Here is a 26473-nt window from a genome sequence, read left to right as displayed (position 1 = left end):
TTATATTACATACAATTATGCTAAGTACCAAGGTGGCACTTAATTATGATGTGTCTAGGCCTAGGTGTGTTTAGTTTTAGATAATGAAAGGATAGTGTGGTAGAATTAGGTATAAGGAGCTGGAACTCTGAAAAGAGACCAGAACTGAAAAGAGAGATTTCACAGTTTTCTGACGCTATAATAGTTGATGTTGTGAGGATAATAGAGCTATGTTGTCTTATTTTTTATTGATCTTCTAGCACCTGCTATGTTTCACTTAGAAAAGAGAAGGAGACTAACAGCAATGTGTTATTCTTGCAGAAAAGGGAATAGAATGAGGAAAGCAGAAGGCTCATGACCAACTTTGGGAGCATTCGTCTCCTATTTAGATGCTGGCAAGAGGAAATAAATTTTGAGAAAGATTAGCCCACAAGGAGAAACAGAAGAGAGAACTTTCACAGCAGCCAAGCTGTTTCAAACAGGGTCAAACAGGGACATAAGAATCCAAGGTACCAGCAAATCATAAGGTTCGGTCAGTGGCAGGAGCCACAGGTCAGCAGATGGCTGCGTCGGCTCCACCAGAATGCTTTGTCCCAGTGCTTCATGCAGTGAGTCAGTAAAGGGTCCATACTTCTCTAAGCTATTAATAAATAGGTTAACGTTCCTGGCCACTTCCCACTACTGATTAGCCTCTGTCACCTTTCCATAAAAAAACTTGGAAAGATTTTCAAGGTTTGTAGGAGGTAATTTTAGGGTTTCAGTAGAGCCAACATATAGTCTGTGTGCACAGTTGAAGAAAGTCTATTCTCGGTTAAGAGCTTTGGGATATGTTCTGTATGAAGCCAAAGGGCAGAAATTGACTAATTACCTTGTTAATTAATTTACAAAAATGAAAATACTTTATGCTATTCTTTTAAGCATTACTCTGCATCTACTTATTCTCGTTCTTATTTTCATTTTCCCTATTTGGCACTTAATCTTCTTTTTCTAAGTAGATTTATACCTTTTAGTCTTAAAAAGTTGCAAGGCTCTAATTTTTTATCTTTATTTCCTTTATATCCATGGAATACATCTCAATATTTCAGCATAATTACATTTACTAAAGTTAACATTGTCTTTCCCCTCTTAGTTCACCTATAGCTTGTTTAAATCTCAAGCTCAAATCCTACTTCTTGGGTAAAATTTCCCTTGGAGCCTTTAGCTTATCTTGATCTTTCCCTTTTCTAACTTCTTTAGCACTTAGTCTATTTATTCTACAATTAGTATCTTCCATTAGTAAGAGAACACTATTCTTCAATATCTAATTGCATTTTGGAAAAAAAAGCATTTTATTATAATAGTGGAGTGTGCATATATATATCTATATATCTAACACACACATTTATTATATTAGCACAGAGCATTGTATATACATATTCTTATGCCCTGAATTATTTTTAGTGGGCTATCTTGCTTTTCAACTTGATGCATGATACATGTGTTTGCATTCTCTCTAGCACAATGCCACTTACATTATGAATGCTCAATAATTCACACAGAAAATACAAATAAAGTCAGAAAAATGCTTGTCATGCATAAAGCGTTCATATAGTAAGCTTATGAAAAAGAAGCATCATATTGCTTAAGGTTCATTTATGTTAGGCAGCTTTAAACTTAATTTCTTATGGCTTCAAATCAACATTGTATAACTATACAATTTTACTAGGCAATAGTTTGGCATATGAATTTAATTTCAATAATTAATGTAACTCCCTTAATATGTGGTTTGATCATAATGGGACTGAGTTCATGCATGGATTGTAGAATAGTTCATCACTACATAAAATGGTGCTACTTACTTGCTTTTATTAAAAAAAATACACTTTCAGCCAGAAGTGGGATTTTTGCTAGTGCATCTATATTTTCCCCCTCATTAGCAGTGACATGCACTTGCAAATGAATGGAGGAGCCTAGGGATGTAATTTGCAACTTAAGGAAGGGAAGCTAAGGAAATCAAAAGTCCAGTGAATTTAATGTTCAATTTAGATGATATTTAAAGTTATTTTTGCCTGTTTTATATTGTTATATGCAAAGATATTTTTATTTTATAGTTGAAGTTTAGATAAAAACAAGAAGACAAGTGTAGGATGAGATTTTCAAGGTTTACTTTTATTAATGAACCTTGTGGGTCTTGAAGATACTTTAGCAATCAAATTGAATTCATGTTAAAATGAAGAAATGCAATTCTGAAAACTGTTACTTGTAGAAGATCATTTTAGTCATTTTCATGTTTTGTACCGTTTGATTTTCTGATAGAAAATAAAGTGTCTTTGATGCTCCCCTTGGTTCCGTTTGTCATCCCTATTCCTAATGGCCAGAAACCTCATGTCCTGTTTTCTGTGGTGCCTCCCTCAGCCTTTCTCCCTTCCAAGTGTCTCCAGAAAGAGTATGATCCTTTTGTTCTACTATGGATAATTCACTTGACATTTTACAAAGGAAATCCTGGAAAGATAACATCTTAATCAAGGGAATAAATGCCTTATAATGGGAATTTTAGACACCACATAAAAACTGTAGGAGAGCTGTTTCTTGCCTTCAAATTTCAACAGCCATTTTCTGTTCTAGTTAGGTATGAGGCTGCCTTGGGTTGGTCCAGGCTAGATCTTCTGCTAAATTCTAACATCCTTTCAATGGACATCACAACCTGGGTGTTTGATTGCCATGGAAAACTCGGTATACCTAATCTGAACCAAATGGTTCTTTTTATACTGGCTTTTCTGCTGGACTTGATTATTTCAATGATGACATTATTATCTTGGTTACTAATGCTTGGAGCTTGGAGTAATTTTTGAGTATCCTATTTCTCAAACTCTGCATCCAAATAGCCACTGTGTACATATCCGATTTCCTCCTCTAGATTATAAACCTCTTAAAAGGCAGGTGTTCCCCCAACCCAACTCCATGGCACTTAGCAGTATCTAATATGTTATAGATGGTCAGTAAATTATCATGAGTACATGTTAATTATAACAGAAGATACAGTTGTCATTAATGTGTAGGAGATGATTTTAATTAGGTGTTTAAAATCATCATAAACAAGTAACTGAAGGAAGTCTTGCATGATGTTTAGTTTCTATTTGATTGTTCTTTCCTGAAATCTAAGTACCTTGTTACCCTACTATTGTACTCATACTTCCAAGGCCTGCCTGGGCCTGTTGCAGAAACTAATGCTAGGAGAGGGTTCAAAGCCTTATTGGCTAATGTGATTTACTAATGCAAAGTCCAATAAAACAGTATGCTCTCTGAGAAGATGAAATAATAAAAGAATTATTAAATACCTGACACCACTTTAATATTATAACTGCAAACACTAATAATTTGAAAAGAAAAAGTTTGAGTATGTGCATATGTTGTCTTTAGTTCTGAAGCAAATTTTATTTCAGTAATATGTGAGTAGTTGTCCTGATTTTCAATTTTGTTATTTCCAATAAAAGTTTAAAAAGTAATCTTTGTAAAAGTTATCCCAGCAAAGGCTAGATAAGATGCAAATTTCTCCTAATAATCTTTGTAAAGCTTAAGGAATTTTTAAGCAATCAAAAGTGTAAAATAAATTTCAAATTTCTTTGCTAGCTAGGAGAGATCTATGTTGATGATCTTCCGCCTTTGCTGCACATTAGGATTAGGATTACTTGGGGAGCTTTTAAAATCCTGATGTCCAGGTTGCACTCCATCCCAATTAAATCAGGTAGGAGTCTGGCATCTAGTTTTAAAAGATAGTCAGGTGATTCCAAATTGCAGCAATTTGGAAACCCATGCAATTGAATAAGGGGGATATGAAATATATCATGGAAAGCTGAAATAAATAAGATACTGTGGAAGTGAGAGATCATTAGTGTCCTAGTCGCACCTTTATTTTCTTTTTATATGTTCTGAGTATTTAGTAGACACTTAAATACTTAATGAATTGAACTAGCCTTATTAAATCATGCCATTATTAGATGACTCAGCCATCCATTTCCATATTCCTTATATTATCATTTTTATACCTCTTGAACATCAAAGATACCGCACTAGCCAATGCACCCCCTGATATCTGTACTCCATCTCCACCACTGATAAGTTTTAACAATCACACCTCTCCAGCATGCCAGAAGCCATCTATATCCATATTCTACTACCACTAGCAATGAGGTTTTCATTCTAGCCAGCATGCAAGTAATCCATCTCCAAAATCCCATTTTAGAGTCGGCTTCCTTAAAACATTCCTGCTACAAATTGTATTAGATTGGGTTTCTTTGAAATAGACTCTGAGATGCGAGTTGCATGCAGAAAGTTTACTGGAGAGACCTTTTGAAAGATACACCCATAAAGGAGTGAGAAAGATAGGACTGGGCAGAGAAAGAGATGGACCAGTAGGTGAGTGCAATTGAGGCCTCGGCTTATTTCATGACGAGCTCTGGAGATGGATGGCCCTTCAGAGTTGCTGCAAATTGAGGCAAGATGGCCAGGTTTTTCTGTCTCCACATTAGCCTGTCAATGGAGGAGGGGGCAGATAACTTTACTCTGAGGTAGTTTCTCAGAGCAATTCCCAATGAAGAATGCAGCTGTGAGCCAACAGTATCTGATAAAATACTTCCATCAGTTGGAGGATAATTGTGTTGACCCTGAAGAGGGGAACTGGTTGAAGGACCACAGTATCTATTACAAAGTTCAAAATGACTTATCTTTGACCACTGGGAGTACGTTGTGTGGGCTTTTGTGTTTTTTGACATGACCATTGGTTTTGTATAGTTTCCTTGCTTTCTGGTATAACAATTCCAGCCTCTTCTAATATATCACATGAACTAGAACTGTAATCTGCTATTTCTCCAAGGATTTTTTTTAAAAAAGGAGGTATTTAGAGACCACAAAATGAATGTTAGGATTATTTATTAATTCAAGGCCTTTTCAATGGACAAAACTAATATACACTTTTTTGAAAAGAAAAAACTCACAAGTTCATATTAATCTTGCCATTTCAAATTTAACATTATAGGATTTTTACTTCTTTGATTTTATACTTTTATCTCCTTTTCCTTACATTAAAAAGCTTAGTTCATAACAACATTAAAGTAAATATTTGTATTCCCCTAATCTATCCCCATATGTTTCAAAATAATAATACTACTGTTACTGTAAACAGGCTACAAAATAACTTTAAAAAAAATATCCTTGCAGCTCTTTCTAGAATATGTTCTAATGTGTGTTTGAGTCACTAGATTTTGTGAAAGCATACTGCTTGATTTTTAGCCTCTTCAACCTTTTAATTCATTACTTGTAGCATGACACATTCTTGTTATATTTATAGATAGCAGGTAGCCAAAAAGTTAAAAGAATTTATTAGAAGACAAAAATCGGGGTCACAAATAATCTCAATTCTTTAGTGATGGTCTGAATTTAATACAATAAAATATGGTAGGTATGGCTGCAATTAGGTTTTATACTCCACTTAATCCACAAAGCATTAGAAAAGACATAATAAAATGATAAATATAAACTTATTTATTAATAAGAAAGGCTCTCACTTTTTGAGCACATATTATATGCCAGACACTCTGCTAAATGCTTCATGTAATTTTTAAATGTAATCTTGACAAGAAACTCATAAGACAATAGCAGTACTGTAGCATGAAAATTATGCTACAACTAGTAGTAGTATCTAACATTTACAGAGCACGTCTTGAGTACCAGGTGCTGGTCTAGGTAATTTAACTTAATTCTCACAACTCCCCTACAAAATGGGCGCTACTGTTGTTTTCTTTATATAGATTAGGAAATTGAGGCACATAGAAATTAACACAGTAACTTGCTAACTTACACAGTAAATTGAGGTAGGATCCAAACCTGGCCATCTGATTCCAAGGCCTTAGGTATACTTCCTTCCCCTTTTACAGATGAGGTTCTGAAGGATAGAGAAGTTGAGAGACTTCCCCAAGTTTCTAGTAAGATAAGGACTGGGATTCATTCATGGTACTTGATTTTTATAGCTGATTTCTAAACTGCTAGATAACTAAGTTAGGTCAGTTGCTTTAACACATTAATAATTGTAATCTTAATAACAACCCTAGGAAGTTGCTACTTCAATGTCAGGAAATGGAAAGTTCAGGAGGTTTAGCTAGTGGCTCAAGGTTACAGATAGCAACTTGTAAAGTTGCATTTCACACCCAGATCGGACTCCAAAGCCCATTTTCTTGAATGTTATACCATGCAAGAAGATAAAGATGTGACAAAACAACAGTATTAGTAAAAAAAAAAAAAAAAAAAAAAAAGACTACTTGCATGTTCAATGTGAGGCAGTGGTATGATGCTACTGCCACCAAGGTAAATGCAACCTGAAGCTTCATTGTAGAAATACAGCATTCAAAGCAAGAGAGGTGACTGTCTCACTCTCATCTGCAGTGGCAGAGTACTCCTGGAGCACTATGTGTGATTCTGGGCTCCACACTTTAAAAGAGGGCTATCCACACACCTGAAACTTAGCAAGAGGTGAGTGCCAAGCTTGGTGAAGGCTCTGAGTAACATTTTTAAAGGACTGTTAGAAAGCTGAGAGTAGCCCCTAAAGAGGAGACTCAGAGATGGCTGAAAAGCTAGTATTTAAAGTGCCTTCACCTGGTGGAGGGTTCGATTCAATTCAAAGGGAAAAATTAGGCTGTGCATGTAGAGAATCACTAAGGTGAGCTTGGCTCCTCAGAGGGAGGAAGGACTGCCTGGTGGTTGGAGTGTTTTAGAAATGAAATGGGCTTCCTTGTAAGAGAATGAATACTTTTTCATTGACAAGAACTTGAATGACCACTTACTGTGGGTGTTAAAAGGCTTATTGGTCAGGTGTGATAGTTCTTAACTTTTAGTGGGTATATGAATCACCTGGGGGAACTTGGCAAATACTAATTTCCAGACCCCACTTTTTAGAAGTATTGACTCAGTATATCTGGGATAAGTTCCAAGGATCTGTCTTTTTAACAAGCTACGTGGAAGATCTCAACCAGGTGGTCCGTGACCCACACTTTGAGAACTGGTGAGACTAGATAAACTGAGATATCTTCTACTCATTTCACAAATACATGTTTTAGTAAAAAATGCATGTAGTCAACATACGACTGTTCAGAGAAAGTTGTTATAAGTTTTATAAAAGGTTCAAGACAAAATTCTTTAATATGTTGGCAGTTACAATTAGAGATGAAATTATTGGAATGTAGGATGTTAGGGTATGGAAGGAGAAGGCTAGATTTTCAATCTGTCAAAAAGGTAGGACTTTAAAAGTAAAATGGAAGGTACAACTCCAGTTTTAAAATCTTTAAACACTTTAAATAAATAATCCAGTCTACCTATGACAAGGAGCAATTTCATGGGGACCTCAAAAAAGCTGATTATCCTAAATTACAGTACCTGTGTATGGTTAAACACTCACCAGGCTTTGGGGCCCAGGCTTATATAGATTCAGCCAAAAACTAACAGAACAGGTGCTGGTAAGAGTTGGAAACTTAAAGCATAGTTGGTCTTCTCTCATCCACTCTTTGTTGGGACTAAAGAATTTTTGCTGGCAAGTATGATATGTTTGATTAATCTTAACTTTTACTTAAAGTGTGCAACTTGAGATCCACATTTTAAAGCTATGCTATATCCTGAAATATTTTTGCTCTCTGTAAATGTTTTTAAAAAGTGGTGCTTGGTGTAATTACTGTCCTATATCAAGACTTTTTCTTTTATTTAAGTTGCATATTTCATTTGTTTCTTAAGTATATTAAAGTTAGAAAAGATGTTTTTCCTTTGAAAATAGTTAAAAACTGGCTAGTTGAGGAAGTGGTATTTTTGGCTGTTTTGTTGATTGATAGAATTAATGTGCTTATTTAGCTCATTAAGAACTAGCAAATAACTTGTTTTAAATTTAATGTATCTAACATTTCCTAATAGCAATTACATGTTGGTAAGTTAGGCCCTTGTTTCTATTTAATTTATTCTTGCTTCCTTTTAATGGTTGCAGACCTCCTCACAGATTTTTTTTTTCTTGAATCATGAGAGATGAAATTGCAACAACAGTTTTCTTTGTCACAAGATTGGTGAAAAAGCATGATAAATTGAGTAAACAACAAATAGAAAACTTTGCAGAAAAGCTGATGACTATCTTGTTTGAAACATACAAAAGTCACTGGCACTCTGAGTGTCCTTCCAAGGGGCAAGCCTTCAGGTGAGAGCTAGAATGTGGTACGAAAGGGAAGTAACAAGCATCAGCCATGATTCTGTGGGCAGTCTATAAGTAATGAAAGTTTTATGGATCCAAATTTGAATGTGGGCTTGAAAGAAAGAGATACATAGACGATAATGCAGTTGAATACTACAGTACAAACTTAAGCAATTTCTAACTTGTATTTACCATGAATGATACACAGTGAATGTTCAGTGAACTAAAAGTTGGTGTTTCACTCTTACTTGTAAGACTGGAGGATCAGGAAGGGGTTAGGGGAGGGCAGGGGTGAGGTGGGAGCTGTGTGTATTGCAGCAGTATGCCTACAACATGACTCTCCTGTTAAAGCACCTGTCACCATGCCTTTGTTTCCCTTTCCTTGTTTTTAAAGGTGTATCAGGATAAACAATAGTCAGAATAAAGATCCCATTCTACAAAGGGCTTGTGCTGAGAGTAATGTGGATTTTTCTCACCTTGGACTTCCAAAGGAGATGACAATATGGGTAGATCCCTTTGAAGTTTGCTGTAGGTGAGTAGTCTTATTGGAAGTAAGAGTTTGTTTTCTCTGACAGCTTGGAAACAGGTTGTTTAGTCAGTTATGTACACCTTTGTGAAAGATGATGTTCCAAAGCCCTGGGTTAGCGCAGAGGGCTGGTTGGTTAAGATTTTAGATGCCAACTTTATTAGATAACATAGATTTCCAGCAGGAGTGGGAAGCACAAAGATTTTGCATAATAGTTGAAATTTGATTTTAATCCCTGCACCCTATTAACAACAATAGATTATAATGTCTAAGTATTATAGGCAGAATCAAGGAGGAAGAGGAGTTATTTATCATGGGGCAATTCAGTCCATTATTTGGATCAAAAAGAAACTAGACTTTATCTTTTTCTGAGCAATTAATGGCGATAGTTCTTACAGAAATACCCCCACTAATTACAACAGTGTAGTAGCTGAAAATTATAATGTCTCTCAACTTACTTTGCTATTAAGTCATTTCAATTCGTTTTTCAAAATAACTTTTTGTAAGTTAGTGAATTGTCTCCAGAAAAGATTTGAGATAAAACTGTGAGATGCTGAATCCCAATTGAATACTTTTCTCTCCTTTCCTACTTAGGTATGGTGAGAAAAATCATCCATTTACAGTGGCTTCTTTCAAAGGCAGGTGGGAGGAGTGGGAGCTCTCCCAACGAATCCGAGACGCTGTCAGTAGATCCACACTAGACTACTCCTCCGGCCCGTCCTCTGATGAAGAAAGTTGTAACAAAGAACCTCAGATAATTCCTAAAGTCAGCAACCCAAAGAGTATTTATAAGGTAAAGTATGTTCCAGTTCTTCTGTATACTTTTATTCCAATTCCAATTCTAAAATGAATATGCTCAGTATGAAAGCAAAGAAACAACAATTGAAAAACATGGAAAAAACAACACTACAAAGATTTAAAATCACAATTTTAAACAATTTTGATGTTCTGGCAAAATGTTTTTTGTTTTTCTTTCTTTTATTTATATTTCCTCTCCTTGGTTGAGTGCTCAGGATCTATACCATCTTTTGCAGTCCCATTTTTCTGTATAGTATTTGAGCATAAGCTTTCTTTTACCTAAATTTCTTTAGAATTATATATTAAAATTAGTTGGCTTTTTTTTGATAACAGAATATAACGTACCACTCATAGGTAATTTGGAAAATTAAGAAATAACCAAAGGTCTGCAATCTCATCATTAGAGCAGTATTTTCTTAATTTTTTTTACCATAACCCATAGAAAGATATACACAACTTTATATTAGAAATAGGTTTCATGAAACAATACTTGTATATCCTTACTAGGTACAATGCTCCTAACCCTTTGTATTAAATTAAATTGATTTCAACCACCTGAATTGATTTCATGATTCACTAATGGTGGTAACCCCCAGTTTGAAAAACAGTAATCTAGAGAGATCTGTGTTGATACTTTGTATGTATATACTTGTTGGTATTTTTTCCTTAAAATAATCACTTATGTATTAACATGTTAAAGCAATTTAACTATTTAAAATTTTAATATTCATTTGCTTTCCTAGTAATTTACTTAACCTATTATTGGCAAATATCTAGACTGTTTCTACATTGTTGTGATATTAAAAAAAGAACTTGTACTGAGATGTATGAATTTTAAATTATTTCTGGAAATTTGATTCTCAAGCATGGAATTACTGGGTCACTGAGTATGGACATTTTACTCCTTCTCAATATACAGCCAAAGTACCTTTTAGAAAGTTGTGTTTATTTGTAGTCTAACCAGCTTTATGTGAAAGTGTTTACCATTTTTCCTAAAATCGTGTATTCTCAGTTAAAAATAGTTTGATAACAATACTATTACAGATACTATTAATTAAATTGAAAAATTAAAGAAATCTCCATGTCCCTAAATGTTTAACATATCTTTTTGAATTTCTCTTTCATCTATTTATCATTGGATATCTGAATGTATTGGGTTGGCCAAAAAGTTCGAGATCTGAATGTACTGGGTTGGCCAAAAAGTTTGTTCGGGTGTGGAGGGGGCAGGGGGGAAATCGGCTCTCTAGTAGAATTTACTTGTTTTTTCTTTTTTAACTCCATTTGAAACAATTTTGTTAGATTGTATTGTGAGAGCTGTCATATCAGCATACATTAAAAAAACTTATCATAATTGAATTTTTGTGTAGCCATTTTAATATTGAAGATGGAAGAAAGTAAGCAACATTTTTGGCATGTCATGCTTTATTATTTCAAGATAGGTAAAAGTGCAAATGAAACGCAAAAAAAGTTATGTACAGTGTGTGGAGAAGGTTCTGGGACTGATTGAACGTGTCAAAAGTGGTTTGTGAAGTTCCGTGCAGAAGACTTCTTGCTGGGCAATGTTCTACAGTTGGGTAGATCAGTTGAAGTTGACAGCGATCAAATTGAGACATTGAGAACAATCAATGTTATACCACGTGGGACATAGCCAACATACTCAAAATATCCAAGTCAATAAAGTTATTGGTGAAAATGAAAAAATGTGTATTTTATTTTACAGAAAAAAGCCACACAGTTTTTGGCCAGCCCAATATTAGTACAGGCTCTTCAAACTTTAGAAGCATTTTTTAACTCCTTGTCATATTACTGGAAAATACTTTTTTTCTCTAGCTTGCTTAGTTTTCTAAACTACACATATAGTTTATGTTTAGTTCTATATGCATAAAAGCTTACAATATAGTGAAACATTTGCCCTTTATTCTATTTTTAGGCTTAGAAAGGTCATCTTCTATCTAAGGATCAGATCTGTAGACACCTATATTCTTCTAGAGCAGTATCCTTTCAAAGTACAGTCTGCAAAATATTTGTATTGGTCATCTGTGATCTTTAAGTGGATATCTCTAGACCTCCACTCCAGGTCTCAGAGATCATGATTAGACAGTTTTGGGTTCCACAAATGAGGCAGGGTAAGGTAGGGGAGAACTTAAAAATATGTAAAAATTTGCCTAAGTGTTTTTTAAAAAAGTTTTAGTTGGATTAAGAATTAACTTTGTTAAAAAGTATGAAGTTGACTTTATAACAACCAAAATGCTTGTCAATTTTTCAAAGATAATTATTTATTTTTATTTTTCTTCATTTGTACTTCCTATACTTTTGACAGATTTAACTTGAGTTACTGGTTTTATTTAATCCTTACTAGCTTACTAGTTTACAGAAGATCTTTATACTACCCCCTTTTCCTTCTTTATCCTCCCCAGGTTGAAAACTTGAAACAGCCCTTTCATTCTTGGTTCCAAATCCCCAGCAAAAAGAATCTGGCTGAAGGCCGTCTGAGCTTCCTAGGAAATGCTTGTCACACATTGCGAAGGAACCGTAAGGGCTACAGGCCTGTGGCTCTCTGCCGGGTAGACAGGTACCACTGGGTGAACACAAACCGATGAGGCAATGGCTGGGAACTCAGTGCGAAAGAGCTCAAAGGGGCCGTTTTATTTTCTGTAAACTGGAAGTAGTGTAAGGTGGAGAGGCCCATGAAACAGAAAAAATAGTGACAGTAGAGACAAGCGTGCATGACAGTGAATCCTCTCACACAAATCATGACTGTGTTCTTAGCTGTACTTTTAATTCTTATTTAATTTTATATAAAGTTTTATGTAACACTAACAAATGTACTCAGTAAGGTAATAGAATGAAGATACCTGTGGTAAGATTCAATGAATTATGAAAAGTAACAATTTAAATAAATATATTGTGTTTTTAATATATTCCTTGTTCAGTTTGTTGCAAGAAAATTTTAAAAGTTTGTGTTTCTTCATTAGCCATTTAAACAAAAAGTAGATCATCATTTAGGGAAAATGATCCTCATAATAGAGTTTCTGGTTCTACTTTATTACTTGCCATCACTTATTTCATAATAAGGCCAGTGAGAGCTTGTTTGAAATTACTCCTTAAGAGAAATAATTCCCTTTTTAAAAAATTAGTTTATTTCTAAAGCTTTTAATAGATTAAATCATTATGACTTATTTTATAAGAGTGGTACATACTCATCATAAAGAATTCAAACTAAGCAGAAAAGCACAGCACTAAGCAAATAAAAATGGATCACATCCAGCCAGAAATTACCATGACTAACATTAAATGGTGACCATCCTTCTAGTCATCCTCTTATATAGAAAGATGTAAGAATTTATATACAGACAATTTAATAAGAGAATCATACTACAGGGGCTATTTGTTAAAATATTTGGATTTAAGTTTGCTTGATCTTAGCAAAGTGAAGAAACTTAAAGTGAAACAAAGAATTGTTGAAATATTCAAAAGCTTTTCTATCACAAAGGATTTTATTTCCTGAAAGACTTATTTATTTTTATTTTTTAAAAAGGAAAACACTAGGAGGCTGGAGCAGTCTTTAAAACTTAATCTTTTTTATATAAAGTATTGATTGTTTGTTGCTATGCAAGCTGCAGAAATTAGCACTCTTCATTTTTTTCCTATCCTTTATTTCCTATGTCACTTTAAAAACTGAGGTATAATCGACAGATAACATGATATTATTTTCAGGTATACAACCTAATTTGAATATTTGGATGCCCTGTGAAATGATCACCACAGTAATTCTAGTTAACATCCACTGCCATACACAGTTACAAAATTTCTTTTCTTGTGATGAGAACTTATAAGATTTGCTCTCCTGGCAATTTTCAAATATGCGATCTTTTTATTTATTTATTTTTAAAAAGGTTTTATTTATTTATTTTTAGAGAGAGGGGAAGGAAAGGAGAAAGAGAGAGACCACAATGTGTGGTTGCCTCTTGCGCACCCTGTACTGGGAACCTGGCCTGCAATCCGGGCATGTGCCCTGACTGGGAATTGAACCAGCGACCCTTTGGTTTTCAGGCTAGCACTCAATCCACTGAACCACACCAGCCAGGGAAAATATGTGATGTTTTTAATGTCAAGGTATAACATTTATGTTCTGCCCTGAAACAACTATTCCTATAGTTTTTTCATAGTTGTATGTTTAAACTGATGCAATGCTCATCAATAAACTTTTCTATACATGAAATTTATTTTGATTCATCTTTGGTTAGCTGGATTTTATTGTTAAGCAGCTTTTCATTTTGTTATGTAAGTCTTGAAATTGGGTAGGTTGATTCTTTCTGCTTTATTCTCTTTTTAAAAATTGTTTTAGCTCTTCTACTTCCTTTGCCTTTCTACAAAAAATTTAGAAGAAAGTTTTCTCTATATCTGTAAAAAATCTTGCTGATATTTTAAAAGGAAATGCTTTAAACCTCTATATTGCTTTGGGGAAAATCAACATCTCTGCTAGTTCGAGCCTTTCAATCCAAGAACATAGTGTGTCTCTCCATTTAGATTATCTTTGATTTCTTTCATCAGCATTTTGTAGTTGTTAGCATACAAATCTTATACATGTACTTGAGATTTATACCAAGAATTTCATTTTCAAGTAGTTATAAGTGGTGTTATTTTAAATTTTGATATCTATCCATGTGTTCACTGGTAATATTTATAAATACATTTGACTTTTGTATATTTATCTTTTGTCCTGTGACCTTGATGAACTCAGTTTAAAAAATTTTTTTATATTTATCAACTTTTTGTAGATTCTTTGGGATTTTCTAGGTAGACAATGATATTCACGTATAGGGACAGCTTTATTTCTTTTCAATCTGGGTGCTTTTTACTTCCTTTTCTCGCTTGGTTGTAGTGGCTGGGAATTTCAACACTATGTTGAATGAGAGTAGTAAGAACAGACATCCTCACCTTGTTCCAACCTTAGGGCAAAGCAGTCTTTCACTATTAAGTAGATATTTGTCATTTTTGTAGGTGTTCTTATATTAAATTGAGGACGTTCCTCTCTATTCCTCTTTCCGACAGTTACAATCATAAATGGGTCAAAGTTTGACAAATGCTTTTTCTGCATCCATTGTTATAACCTTGTGATTTTTCTGCTTTAGTCTGTTGATATGTGAATTACATGTTTTTGGGGTTTTTTTGAATATTGAACCAACTTTGCATCTATGGGTTGTGTAGTGTAATTGTATTTATGAATTTTATCTGCTAATATTTTTAAGGTGTTTTTTTTTTTTTGCCTCTATACTCATGAAAAATATTGGTCTGTAGTTTTCCTTTTAAAATTGTCTTTGGTTTTGGTATATCATGGTTATAATATAAATATATAAATATTAATGTTAATTCTGTTTTTAAATGTTTGGTAGAATTATATGGTGAAGCCATCTGGGCCTGTGGACTTCTTCTTTGGCTTTTAAAATTATGAATTCAATGTCCTTAATAGTTATAATGCTATTCAAATCATTTATTTTATATTGGATGAGTTATGGTAGTTTGTGTTTTTTGAGGCAGTGGTCCATTTTATCTGTCAAATTTATTTCTTGTAGAGTTGTTTCTGTTTCTCTTTCCTTATTATCTTTTTGATGTTTGTCGTGATAGCTCTGCATTGATTCCTAATGTTGGTTTACTTTCCTAATTTGTGTTTACTTTCTCTTTTCCATTGTCAGTCTTGCTGGAGGATTGTCAATTTTATTGACCTTTCTCAAGAAAACAGCTCTTTGCTTTATTGATTTTTTTTCCTATTGTTTTTCTGTTTTCAATTACATTGATTTCTGTTCTTTATTACTTTCTTCTGCTTCTTGCTTTGGGTTTACTTTGCTCTTTTTCTAGTTTCTTGAAGTAAGAGCTTAGATAATGATTTGAGACCTTTCCTATTTTTTAATGTATGTGCTATAAATCAGTGCTAGAAATTTCCCTCCCAGCACTGCCTCAGAAAGGTCGAACTATGTCCCACAAACTTTTAAAAAAAATCTCAGCCTAGGACATTTTTTCATTGTTTTGAGAGAGAGAGAGAAAGAGAGCGAGAGAGAGAGAGAGAGAGAAAGGAAGGGAGAGAGAGAAACATCAACACAAGGGAGAAGCACCGATCGGTTGCATCCCATACTGCCTGGACCTGGGATGAAACATCAGCCTAGGCATGTGCTCTGACCAGAAATCGAGCCTGCAATGATTTAGTTGGTAACTGGATGACACTCTAACCAACTGGGCCACACTGGCTGGGGCGAAATTTGGTACGTTCATTTTTCATGGTTACTCATTTCTATGTACTTTAAAAATTCTATTTATTTATTTATTTATTTATTTATTTATTTATTTATTTTTAGAGAGAGGAGGAGGGAGAAAGAGAAGAGGAGAAATATTGACATGTAAGAGAAACATCGATGGGTTGTCTCCCACAAGCCCCAAATTAGGGACCTGGCCCTCAACCCAGGCATGTGCCCTGACTGAGAATCGAATTCGTGACCCTTCAGTTCACAGGCCAGCGCTCAACCCACACCAGCCAGGGCTCATTTCAATGTGTTTTGAAAAGTTTCTTTGAGATGACTTCTTTGACCTTTGGATTATTTAGAAATATATTGTTTAGTTTCTAAGTATTTTGAGATTTGTTATTTTTCTGTTAGTGATTTCTAACTTGATTCTAACCTGGTTTGAAAATATACTCTGTATATCTTCAGTTCTTTCAAATTTGTTCTATACCCCAGGATATGGTTTAATTTCATATGTTCATTGGGCATGTGAAAGAATGTGTTCTGCTGTTGTTTTAGGACAGTGTTCCATAAATGTTAATTAGTGCTATTGATTGATAGTATTGAGTTCTATATCCTCGATGATTTTCTGTCTAATTGTTCTATAAATTTTGGGGGGTAGGTGTTGAAGCCTTCAACTATAATTGTGATATATCTATTTCTCCTTTCAGTTCTATCACTTTTAGGACTGCCATGTTTTCTTGGTAGATTAACCCTTTTATCTCTAATGTCCCTCTCAGTCTCTGGTAATTTACTTTGTCCTGATGTCCCTTTATCTGATATTAATATAGCCACTCCTGCTTTCTTTTAATTAATCAGCACATAGTATATCTTTTCCCTTCTTCTACTTTTCAATCTGCTAATATTGTTGTATTTGGAGTTTCTTGTAGACAGCATATAGTTGAGTCATATTTTCTGCCAATCCCTGTCTTTCAATTGGGGTATTTAGAATACTTATATTTATTATAGCTATGTTGTATCTTAAGTTTGCCATTTAATTTCTGTTTTCTTTTTGTTCTCTCTGTTTTTCTTTCTTTCTTTTTTTTTTCCTTTGCCTTCCTGTGGATTACTTGAACATTTTGTTAGAATTCCATTTTGCCTTATCTATAACATTTTTTTTTCCTAAAGAATAACTTTGTTTTGTTGGGAAAGGGCCTGTCTGGCTTCAGGAACTGTAGCCCTGCCGACAGGCAAGAGGGCCCCAAGGCTGGAAATAATCAAGGAGGCCTTGGGAAAACAGGACGCTGAGGAGACGAAACCTGTCCCCCTGGCAGGGGTGCAGACCCTGCCTCCCTCATATCACCCTGCTTGGCCCTGTGATGGTTGGTAGTGAATGATGGGTAAGATTCCTTAAGAGGAGGGATGACCTAAACCAGACATGGCCGATATGGGCAGCAGGTCAAGGACTTGGGGGACACAGAGAAAGGGCAGAAAGGGCAAAAAGGTCCACACCCCTTGGCTCGGCTTGGACATGGCCGGAGTCCTCATTCTGTCTGAAAGAAGTCTCCTTGTCTCTTGGCAGCTCCCTCTGTCTGTCTGGCTCAGGCTTTAAACAATGCTGGAGACAGTCCTAAACTGGATCTGGCGGTACCCAGGGGAAATCAGGCCTAGCAGTAAATTTTTTAAAGCATGCTTTGTTTCTCCTTCAAAAGCTATGATCGCCAGCTCACATTGGGAAGGAAATTTACATTATTCACAGACCCTAACCTTAAACCCTTTGGTGCTTTCATGTTTACACTCTCATGTTTACTAGTCCCCTCTTGGACCCATGTAAATTGGTGTGTCCTTGCCATTTGTTTTCTTCAAAACATCATCTATTCTCTGTAAACATTAACATACTGATGTAATGAGATAACCTACACATTCCTCTTACCTAGCCCCACTGATAACCCTTTCAATAAAAACTTTTGAACAAAAGGGGCTCAGGACCTTCTCCACGAGAGGGAAGAGCCATGTTCCCTCTCCTGGCAAACAGAGAAGTGTTTGCGATGACTCATGTTTATTCCCCCCATCTGTGACACCCCTGGGACAGGCTCTGTGGTATTCAGAGCCCTGCTCCCTCCTCAGCTGGCTCCAGACAGTAACCTTCAGACCCAGGGGAGCCCCCTACTCCTAGTGGCATTGTTATATTATCATCATTTGTGAAACAAACAGGGTAGAATAGTTCAAGGATGTATGCATAGACAGTGCCCTGTTGTAGGTCCCAAATTTCTTCTTTTTTGATGGGCAGTGAGAGCTGAGCAATGATGTCATCCAGAGGCCATTCCACTGCCACCAGTTTTATTTCATCCAAAAGATCCATAAAGAGTAAAAGCTTATATAGCTTAGTAATTTTAAAAGCATGGATTGTGTGCTTCCTGATGACATCTTATTCACCCATGGGAGGAAGTGGATTGTACAGGTTTTGTCATATGGAAGAAGTGATGACTTGTTGATGATGCTGAACATATAGGCATCATGGAGAAGAATGTGCATTGGTCTCTTGGGATATAAGCTGATATGTGTGGTGGGAGTATGGTTTTAGAGCCAACACCTGTGTCTGGGTGGTCTGGCTCTAATCTATATACTTGTCTAGGATGCTGTATTCAAATACCTGCTGGTCAGAATGAGCAGTCACAATTTTGCTGATATTGGGGGTGATGGCCAGAGCAGTCATAGGAAAATTGTAAGCAGGCACTGTACAGTAAAGTTTTAGATGTTTTACTTGTATACATGGACTTCATCACTGGTACCTAATGCAGCTAGCCAATTCCCATCTGGACTGGCTGCTAAAAGATACAGGACTCCATCATCCCTGAGTGAGGCTGGAAAGTATGTAGGTGCTTCAAGCCTGATTCCAACAGCTGGACAATATGTAGAGATCCTTGATTTGATGTCCCAAAGAGTACTGTTGAATCTTTAGAAAACAAAATCTGAAGGGCAGAGTGAGGAAATGCTGCCACTTTGGAAAACCTTTGGAGTTTTATGTTGTCATGTTCATAATTTAACCAATAGAGAAAAAACCAAGAAGCTGTAGAATAGGCTATCTAACTTCCACATGGGGAGATACAGCTGCAAATAATGTTCTCAGGACACTTTCTCTTGAGGTGCAGTAAATGACCTGCATCTTTAGAGGCCTCATGCCTTCCTGTTGCAAATGTAGATCCCAGTCACCAAAGATCCAAGTGATGAGAAAACTGAAAGAGTGGACGCTGCTTCTTTTGAATAGGAGAGATGTCGATGGGGAAAAGTGGTATTTCGGAGAGCTGTGTCACAATTCTTTTCCTCCATTTTATTCCATGAGAGAACAAGTGACTAAGTGTGTGTCAGCGCTTCCAAATATCAGTGCTGTAGGGCTGTGGGCCACAGTTTGCGCATTGTGAATATGAAGCTGAAATGACTTTGTTCGCACCTAGTTCTTATCACTGCTGTTGGAAGTCACAGAGACCAGCTGAAAATGGAATACTGTCCTCTCAGCTGTGCTCGCCATGAAATTGTCTTCTTGATCAGATAGGGCAATGGATTGCATGTTAGCACTTGTGATGAGATGGTTCTTCACAAGCATCCTGGTAGCTGAGTCCCAGAAGTACACTTTCCAGCAATACCATCTGACAAGAAGGTCACGCCCCATATGATACACGTCTGCTTAGACGTACCCATATACTGCCTATCCACAAACATCAATACCACTTCCTGATTTGACATCAAACAACAATAATGTAGTCTATAGAACCAGTACCAAAGGAATGCCAGCTGAGATTTCAGATGTGACTTTTCTATAAAAATTTCTTTCAATTTGGATATTGCCTGGAATAATCTGAAATAGTTTCACAGATCCATCTTCACAGCCAACCAAAAGTTGAGAGCCAGGGAGGCTGGCAGCTGTGCTCCAAATGGGTCCTTCAAAGGCCTCCCCAGAGTACCTGAGGTTTAATCCCTGCAAATCATACTCGATAATCTCTCTGTTGAGTCCAGCACTAAAGAGTCTCGGTCGTTTTGCCCAACACATAGTTTTCTGTAGCTTGAGACTTAAATTTACAACTTATCAGCAAACTACTTTCAGTGCCATCTGTTCTTGAAACAGCCAATCAGTTTGGTTATTGTAAGTCACATAGCAGATCCCTGATGGAACATAATTAAAAAAATGAACTCAAGGTATGATAAATTCATCTATTCCCATGGAGGGGTGTTCTCTTTCTGCCCTGGCCCCACATGTGCGGGTGTTCCTGTGGTCTTCCCAAAAGGGCTTGCAGTGCCTATCTATAGTATTTCTTTAAATATAGATTTTTGAATGTATCTCTTCGTATAGCTTTTTTAGTGGTTGCTAGGAATTGCATTATGTACATAACTTGTCATGGTCTACCAGTGTCATCATTTTATCAGTTCACATGAAATATAAAAACCTGAATTCCCTTTATGTCTTATTATCCTCCTCCCTTTATAATATAATTATATTAAATATTTCCTCTATATATATTTAGAGCCACATCAGAGGTATTATAATTTTTACTTCAACTGTCAAATAGAATTTAGAAAGTCTATTTTATTTATCCTTGTTTTTTCTTGCCATGTTTTTCCTTCCTGGTGTTCCAGAGTTCTTTCATTTCCTTTCTTTATAAAGAATTTCCTTTAACCTTTCTTGTAGGTTAGGTTGACTTGTGACATATTCTTAGTTTTTCTTTACCTGTGAATGTATTTTTCTCTTCATTCTTGAAGAATATTTTCACTGGATTGATGGTTCCTTTATTTCAGTGTCAGAAAAATGTGCCTGTTCTTCCTGGCTCCTATGGTTTCTAATGAGAAATCTGTCATTCAAAATTTTTTTGACTATAGATAAGGTGTCAGTTTTCTCTGCCTGCTTTCAAGATAATTTTTATTCTTGCTTTTAGTTTTCAAAAGTTTAATTATGGTGTATTTTGGTGTGGATTTCTTTGGGTTTATCCTATGTGGAATTTACTCTGCTCTTTGAATCTGTAAGTTTATAGGTTTATGTCTTTTTTTCCCAAATTTTAGTAGTTTTCAGCCACTATTTTGAGTACTTTTACAGCCTGCCCACTTTCTCTTCTCTTTCTGACACTTTGATTATTTGAATGCTAGAGTATTTGTTATAGTAGCAAGGTCCCCAAGGCACTAAACATTCATTTGTTCAGTCTTTTTTCTCTGTTGTTCAGAATGGGTAATTTCTATTATTCTGTCTAAAAATCCACTGATTCCCTCTACCCCATTCCTTCCATATTACTGTTAACCTTATCCAGTGAGCTTTTTATTTTGGTTTCTGTATTTTTCATTTTAATGTCCATTTGATTCTTCTTTGTCTTCTATTTCTTTGCTTGTGATTTTATAGAACTTGTTGAGACTTTCTATTTTTTTTTCATTTATTTTGAGCATGTTAATAATTGTTTGTTGAAGCACTTTTATGATGGCTCCTTTAAAATCTTTGGCATACAATTCCAATATCTTTGTTATCTTTGTGTTGACATCTATTTATTGTCTTTTCCTACTCATTTTCTTTCTGATTCTTAGTGCTAAGTGATTTTTGACTGGAACATCTACATTTTAAATATTATAAGCCTTGAAATCTTAATTAAACTTTGGGTTAGCTGATTTCCTTTGGCACCTTCCAGTGCAGCACATAGGGGGACCAGAGGGTACTGTCTTGTTACTGCTCATTGGGAGATAAAAGTCCAGGTTCCTCACTTGGCCTCCAATAATACCTCAGGAAGGAATTTTTCATACCTGCTGGACAGATATGGGAGTTACAGCTCCCCGTATGGTTTTCTCTAATATTTTGGTGAAGGTGGCTTTATTACCAATGGGCCATGGTGAAAAATCTGACTCTTCATTTGGCCTCTGCTGATGCCACTCAGCGGAAAGGTGGTAGTGAGGGGACTCATTACTGCTGTATGTTGGTAGATGTCTAGATTTCCCATGTGGTCTCCAATGACATCATTGGGTAGAGGGGAGGTTTGTTACTGACCTGTGGGGATGAAAAAGTGAACATTCTCTATGCTTGGTCTTTTCTGGCATTACCACAGGAGGATGTTGGGTGCCTTGTAATAGGCTGGCAAAGGGGAAATCTAGATTCTCCACTCAACCTTGGCTCGCTCTTCCTCCCTCCCTCTTTCTTTCCTTCTCTCTCTCTCTCTTCCTTCCTTCCTTCCTTTCTTTTTCTTCTTTCTTTCTTTCTTTCTTTCTTTCTTTCTTTCTTTCTTTCTTTCTTTCTTTCTCTCTCTCTCTCTCTTTTCTTTCTTTTCTTTCTTTCTTTCTTGTTTGACTGGAGTAAAGCAGTGATTGTCCAAGAGTTTTCTGTCTTGCTAGGTTGCCATTTTTTCAATTCTTTGGCTGAATAGAGCAGACTTTTGCGGAGCTCTTTTTGGTCTGTGCTCATTGGTGTTTATGGGTTCTTGTTGTTGTTTTTCAATTCTAAGTATGGACTAGATGAGGAAAAAAGGGAACCTGTGGAGTTTACCACCATATTCTGCCTTGGGTTCTGAGGTCTCTGGCTCTTCCATTTCTTTCTCTATACCTTTCAGAATCTTCCTGTTTTTCCTTATATATAGTGTCCAGGGATTTTAGTTGTATTTGTGGGAGGAGTAGAGACAAGTATGCCAACTTCAACTTCTTGGAAACAGAAGCCTATATACCACTTTTTAAATTAAGAACCAAATCTTAAGACAATTAAGTATTATATTTTTGAGAAAGGGTATTATTGTTAATAGTTGGTGACATATGGCTTCTATATCTATTGAGCTTTCCTTATTCTTTTTCTGGTCAGTGGGCTATTATTATATGTGTATGCGTGTGCATACAAGTTAATTCCTTAAAGATAACTAGAATCTCAAAACTTAAGAAGAAATTGCTATTGATTTGATTCAGCAATAAATACCCATAATGCAACAGGAAGGAGAACATGATCCCTGCCCTGTAATCTGTCATATTTGAATTAAAAAGCATGTGTTTACTAAAAACTTACAGCTGTTGCCCTGGCCATGTGGTTCAGTTGGTTGGAGCATCATTTCATATACCAAAACAGTTGCTGGTTCAATCCCTGATCAGGGCACATACCTAGCTCATGGGTTTCATCCCTGGTTGGGCATCAATGCTGATCAATGTTTCTCTCTAAAAAAAAATCAATAAATATATTCTTGGATGAAGATTTAAAAAAAAAGGCTTACAGCTGTTAATATATTAATTGAATCAGGTGGAGAGTGCAAGAAATCATTGTTTAACAGGTGCCTTGCTCATCCAATACTAAGACTCCAAAAGAAATATCTTTAATTTCTGCATATTCTATTTTTAAAAAGTTTATTTATTTTTAGAAAGAGGGGAAGGGAATTAAAAAGAGAGGGAGAGAAACATCAATGTGAGAGAGAATCAGTGATTGGTTGCCTCCTGTACAAACCCCGACTGGGAAATGAATCCACAATGCAGGCATGTGCCCTGACCAGGAATCAAACCAGTGATCTTTTGTTTTGCAGGATGACACCCACTGAACTGAGCCACACTAGTCAGAGATACATGGCATTTTCCTTACTACCTTCCTTGGATGCCCTGGGCTTTTTGGCCTAAGTATCCTAAATAGTCTTGTGTCTCTGGCATAATTAATCTTCACTTTATTCGCTGGGAAATTCATTTAATAATTTATGTAAATAGCTCAGTAAAATTCTTGAGGGCATGCACTCAATATTTATCATATCATCTCAAAGTACTGGAGAAGTCTTTAATCTTATAAAGTTACACATTGACTGGGGGATGTGCTCTGTATAAGAAGTCCCAGTTCATAAAAGAGACAGGAGAACAGTTGCCTCACAGACTATTCTTAAGGCAACTATCATCTTATGTGTAACTGTGCTATAAAGACAGGTGGTGATTTTCATTGAGATAGAAACTAAATGAATTAGTTTAAAGGCTAACAAATTTGGTACTTACTTTGCTTGATGGCAAATCTAATAATTTAACCTGAATGGCTACTTAAGATGACTAAGTGACCAATCTCTAGCCACAAAGAAATGAGAACTCAAAGTCAGTGTAAAATGGTAGAAATGGAGGAGTTAGATGCAGTAACTTGATTCTGAGCAGATCTTGTTATAGCTTGATTTAAAATTTTTGATAACCTTAATTGTGAATCTTCTTGCTATATTATCTCACAGTATTTTTTATTTTAGCTTATTTTCCCTAAAGTAACCTATCATTAGTATTTTGGTTGGATTTATAATGAAATCCTCAGCCATGTGTGGACACCTCTTAATTATGACCAAAGACTTGTAGGGCCAAAAAGTGTTGAATATGAATTAGATACTGCATTCATAACTAATAACTAATTAGTTATTATTCATTATCTACCCACAATGTGTTTGTTTAAAGTTTTCTTTACTAGCCTGTCTTCCTTGCATTGCTTGAGAGACTCAATAACAATTGTTATATTATTTTTAAAAATCCCCTTTTTAAACAGTATAAAACCCTAATGAGAATCATCTTGAAGCACAATAAAAAGAATTATCCTTGTGAGAAGGAGCTTGAATTGCTGGCATTGAATTTGTAATTTGAGCAGGCTTTTGATTTGAAGTTTGTCTTTGAAAATAATTTTTTGGCTTACATTGATTCATGTGATAGTTGTGTCTCTTCTGATCAGCACTCAAATCCACTCTGAAACTTTTAGTTTCAGATGAGTGCTAATCTCTTTGAGTTGTTCCACCCAGAGCCTCCAAAGTGAATTTGTGTTATCTACATGCAATATATTTTGTGTACTTTTATTTCTGATCACCAAATATTGTGCAAACTACTTTGTCTGACTCAGTAACAATTTTAGTTAAGTTAGTCAGCCAGAAAAATGATAATATATACAAATTTTACATGTTTAGAAAGAGGTTCAGCCAATATCATTAATTAATTAATATTTTATTAAGGCATATGGTCTAATGATCTTTTAGTCACAGTGAAAAGGTCAGTATGTTCTTTATCTTCTGTGCCAAATAGCATTCCCTGTTATGTTACATATCATCCAACATTTTAATATTTATGTAATTCACACGTGAATATTACAGATATTTTTAAAAATTCTTTTATCAACTTCATTGGATGTTGTATTGACATTTACTACCATTTAATCATGCAGACTGAAATGAGAACACCATTTTTTCTAGATCTAAAAAATAAAACAAAAAGAGAACATATGCAGTTATTTTTATAAAAAAGACAATCCACAGAATGAAGAAAAAATTGTTTCAGAATAAAGAATTTATGTCATTTAAATAGGCAATCCAATGGAAAATGGGCAAAATACTTGAATAGGTACTTCTCAAGAGAGGTCATTCAAACAATGTACAAATATATGAAAGATGATCTGTTTCACTGGCCACTAGGGAAGTGCAGATTAAAGCCACACCCCAAAAGAATGGAAAAAATTAAAAAGATCAAAGATACTAAGTGCTGGTAAAAATGAAGAATGACCAGAACTCTCATCCGTTGCTGGTGGCAGTATATATTTATATATCACTTTGGAAGTCTGATTTGTAGTATCTACTAAAGTTTAACATCTCCAATATTTGTTTTTTTTTAAGATATAACTTTTAAATGCTTATGATTAAAAACAAACAAACTTTTATAAAAACAGCAGTATGTATCATTATGGTATAGTAGAAGAAACCCTAAATAAGAAGGCAGTGGACCCAGCTGGATGAACTGGGCAAATCTGAGACTCAGTTTCTGCCTTCTGGGATTAGTACTTTACCTGCATGAGGGCAGAGGGGTAAACTCTGATTACTTGGGTCCTTTCTAACTCTTAAATCTAAGATCCACCATTTGTTGGTACTGGGAAAGCTCTTAAAGTGCCGATGATCTAACTTATTCATGACACCATTAATTTCCATCCTTTGCTCTGCTTACGTGTTCAATGATAAATATGGCCCCAAATACACAACAGAAAGTTTCAATGTATGGAGCAGAGTACAATCTTAATGCTGTGGCTCATAAGGGTACCTTACCTTATGTTTACCCCCAAATTAATCTCTTGGTTTTCTTGGGGGTTTTTGCTCTGCAGCAAGGATGCTTTTCAGGAAATGTTCCATGTTGGTGAAGAGGAGAAGATCTTTGTTTTTCTTAATATACTATAGAGAATGTGGAGGACAGAGTTAATACTTTTGCTCCTATTTTTTTAAAGTACTTTTGGATCTTTTTAGCCAGAATGTGAACCTGAGAGAGCCATATGTAATTATGCTTTTAAAATAAAATAAGGCCTCTTTATAGGTGGTGGTTGGCAGAGGACTAATATTCCAGCTCCACAACTATCTCTGTCTTGGCAAGTTGTTTTCATACTTCTAAGCCTTTTCCACATCTGTAAGTGCAAAATAAAAGTCTACTTTCTAAGGGGATGAGGAAGATGAAATGAGATGATGCATGTAAACCTCTTAGCAGAGCCTCTGGCTTGTGACAAGTGTGTAATAAGTGTTTGCTATTATCTGCCTTGTAGTTAGCTCTGGTAAATTGGAATGTTTGAATATTTAGCATGAGGATCCATATAAATCTATTTATTCATTAACATAGTAAATATATCAAAACCCTACTATGAGCCTGGTACATGGGCAATATCAGGAAACAAAACAAATATCTCTGCTCTTATGGAGCTTACATTCTAGCAGGGGGGAAAAAGTAATAAACAACTAGCATAGGTAAATAAATTACATAGCATGTTAGGAAGTAATATAGAAAAAAGTAGAACAG

The 26473-nt window shown here is 35.4% G+C and overlaps 1 protein-coding gene and 1 pseudogene across 1 annotated transcript; one reads left to right on the top strand and one right to left on the bottom strand.

Annotated features, from left to right (window-relative positions):
* The first annotated feature begins 8009 nt into the window (after positions 1-8009).
* BTG4 (BTG anti-proliferation factor 4) lies at positions 8010-12100 on the top strand. Its single transcript, XM_054592280.1, has 4 exons — positions 8010-8182; positions 8571-8708; positions 9297-9495; positions 11918-12100. Exons 1-4 carry the CDS (start codon positions 8010-8012, stop codon positions 12098-12100), a joined length of 693 nt encoding a protein of 230 aa, XP_054448255.1.
* Positions 12101-17125: 5025 nt separating this feature from the next.
* Positions 17126-19934, bottom strand: LOC129086128 (U3 small nucleolar RNA-associated protein 4 homolog; annotated as a pseudogene).
* Between the last annotated feature and the right edge of the window lie 6539 nt (positions 19935-26473).

Source organism: Pteronotus mesoamericanus, unplaced genomic scaffold (assembly GCF_021234165.1).
Source record: "Pteronotus mesoamericanus isolate MK-2021 breed Mesoamerican mustached bat unplaced genomic scaffold, CSHL_Meso_final scaffold_36, whole genome shotgun sequence".
Taxonomy (NCBI): Eukaryota; Metazoa; Chordata; class Mammalia; order Chiroptera; family Mormoopidae; genus Pteronotus; species Pteronotus mesoamericanus.
This window is presented reverse-complemented; position numbering and strand designations above follow the sequence as displayed.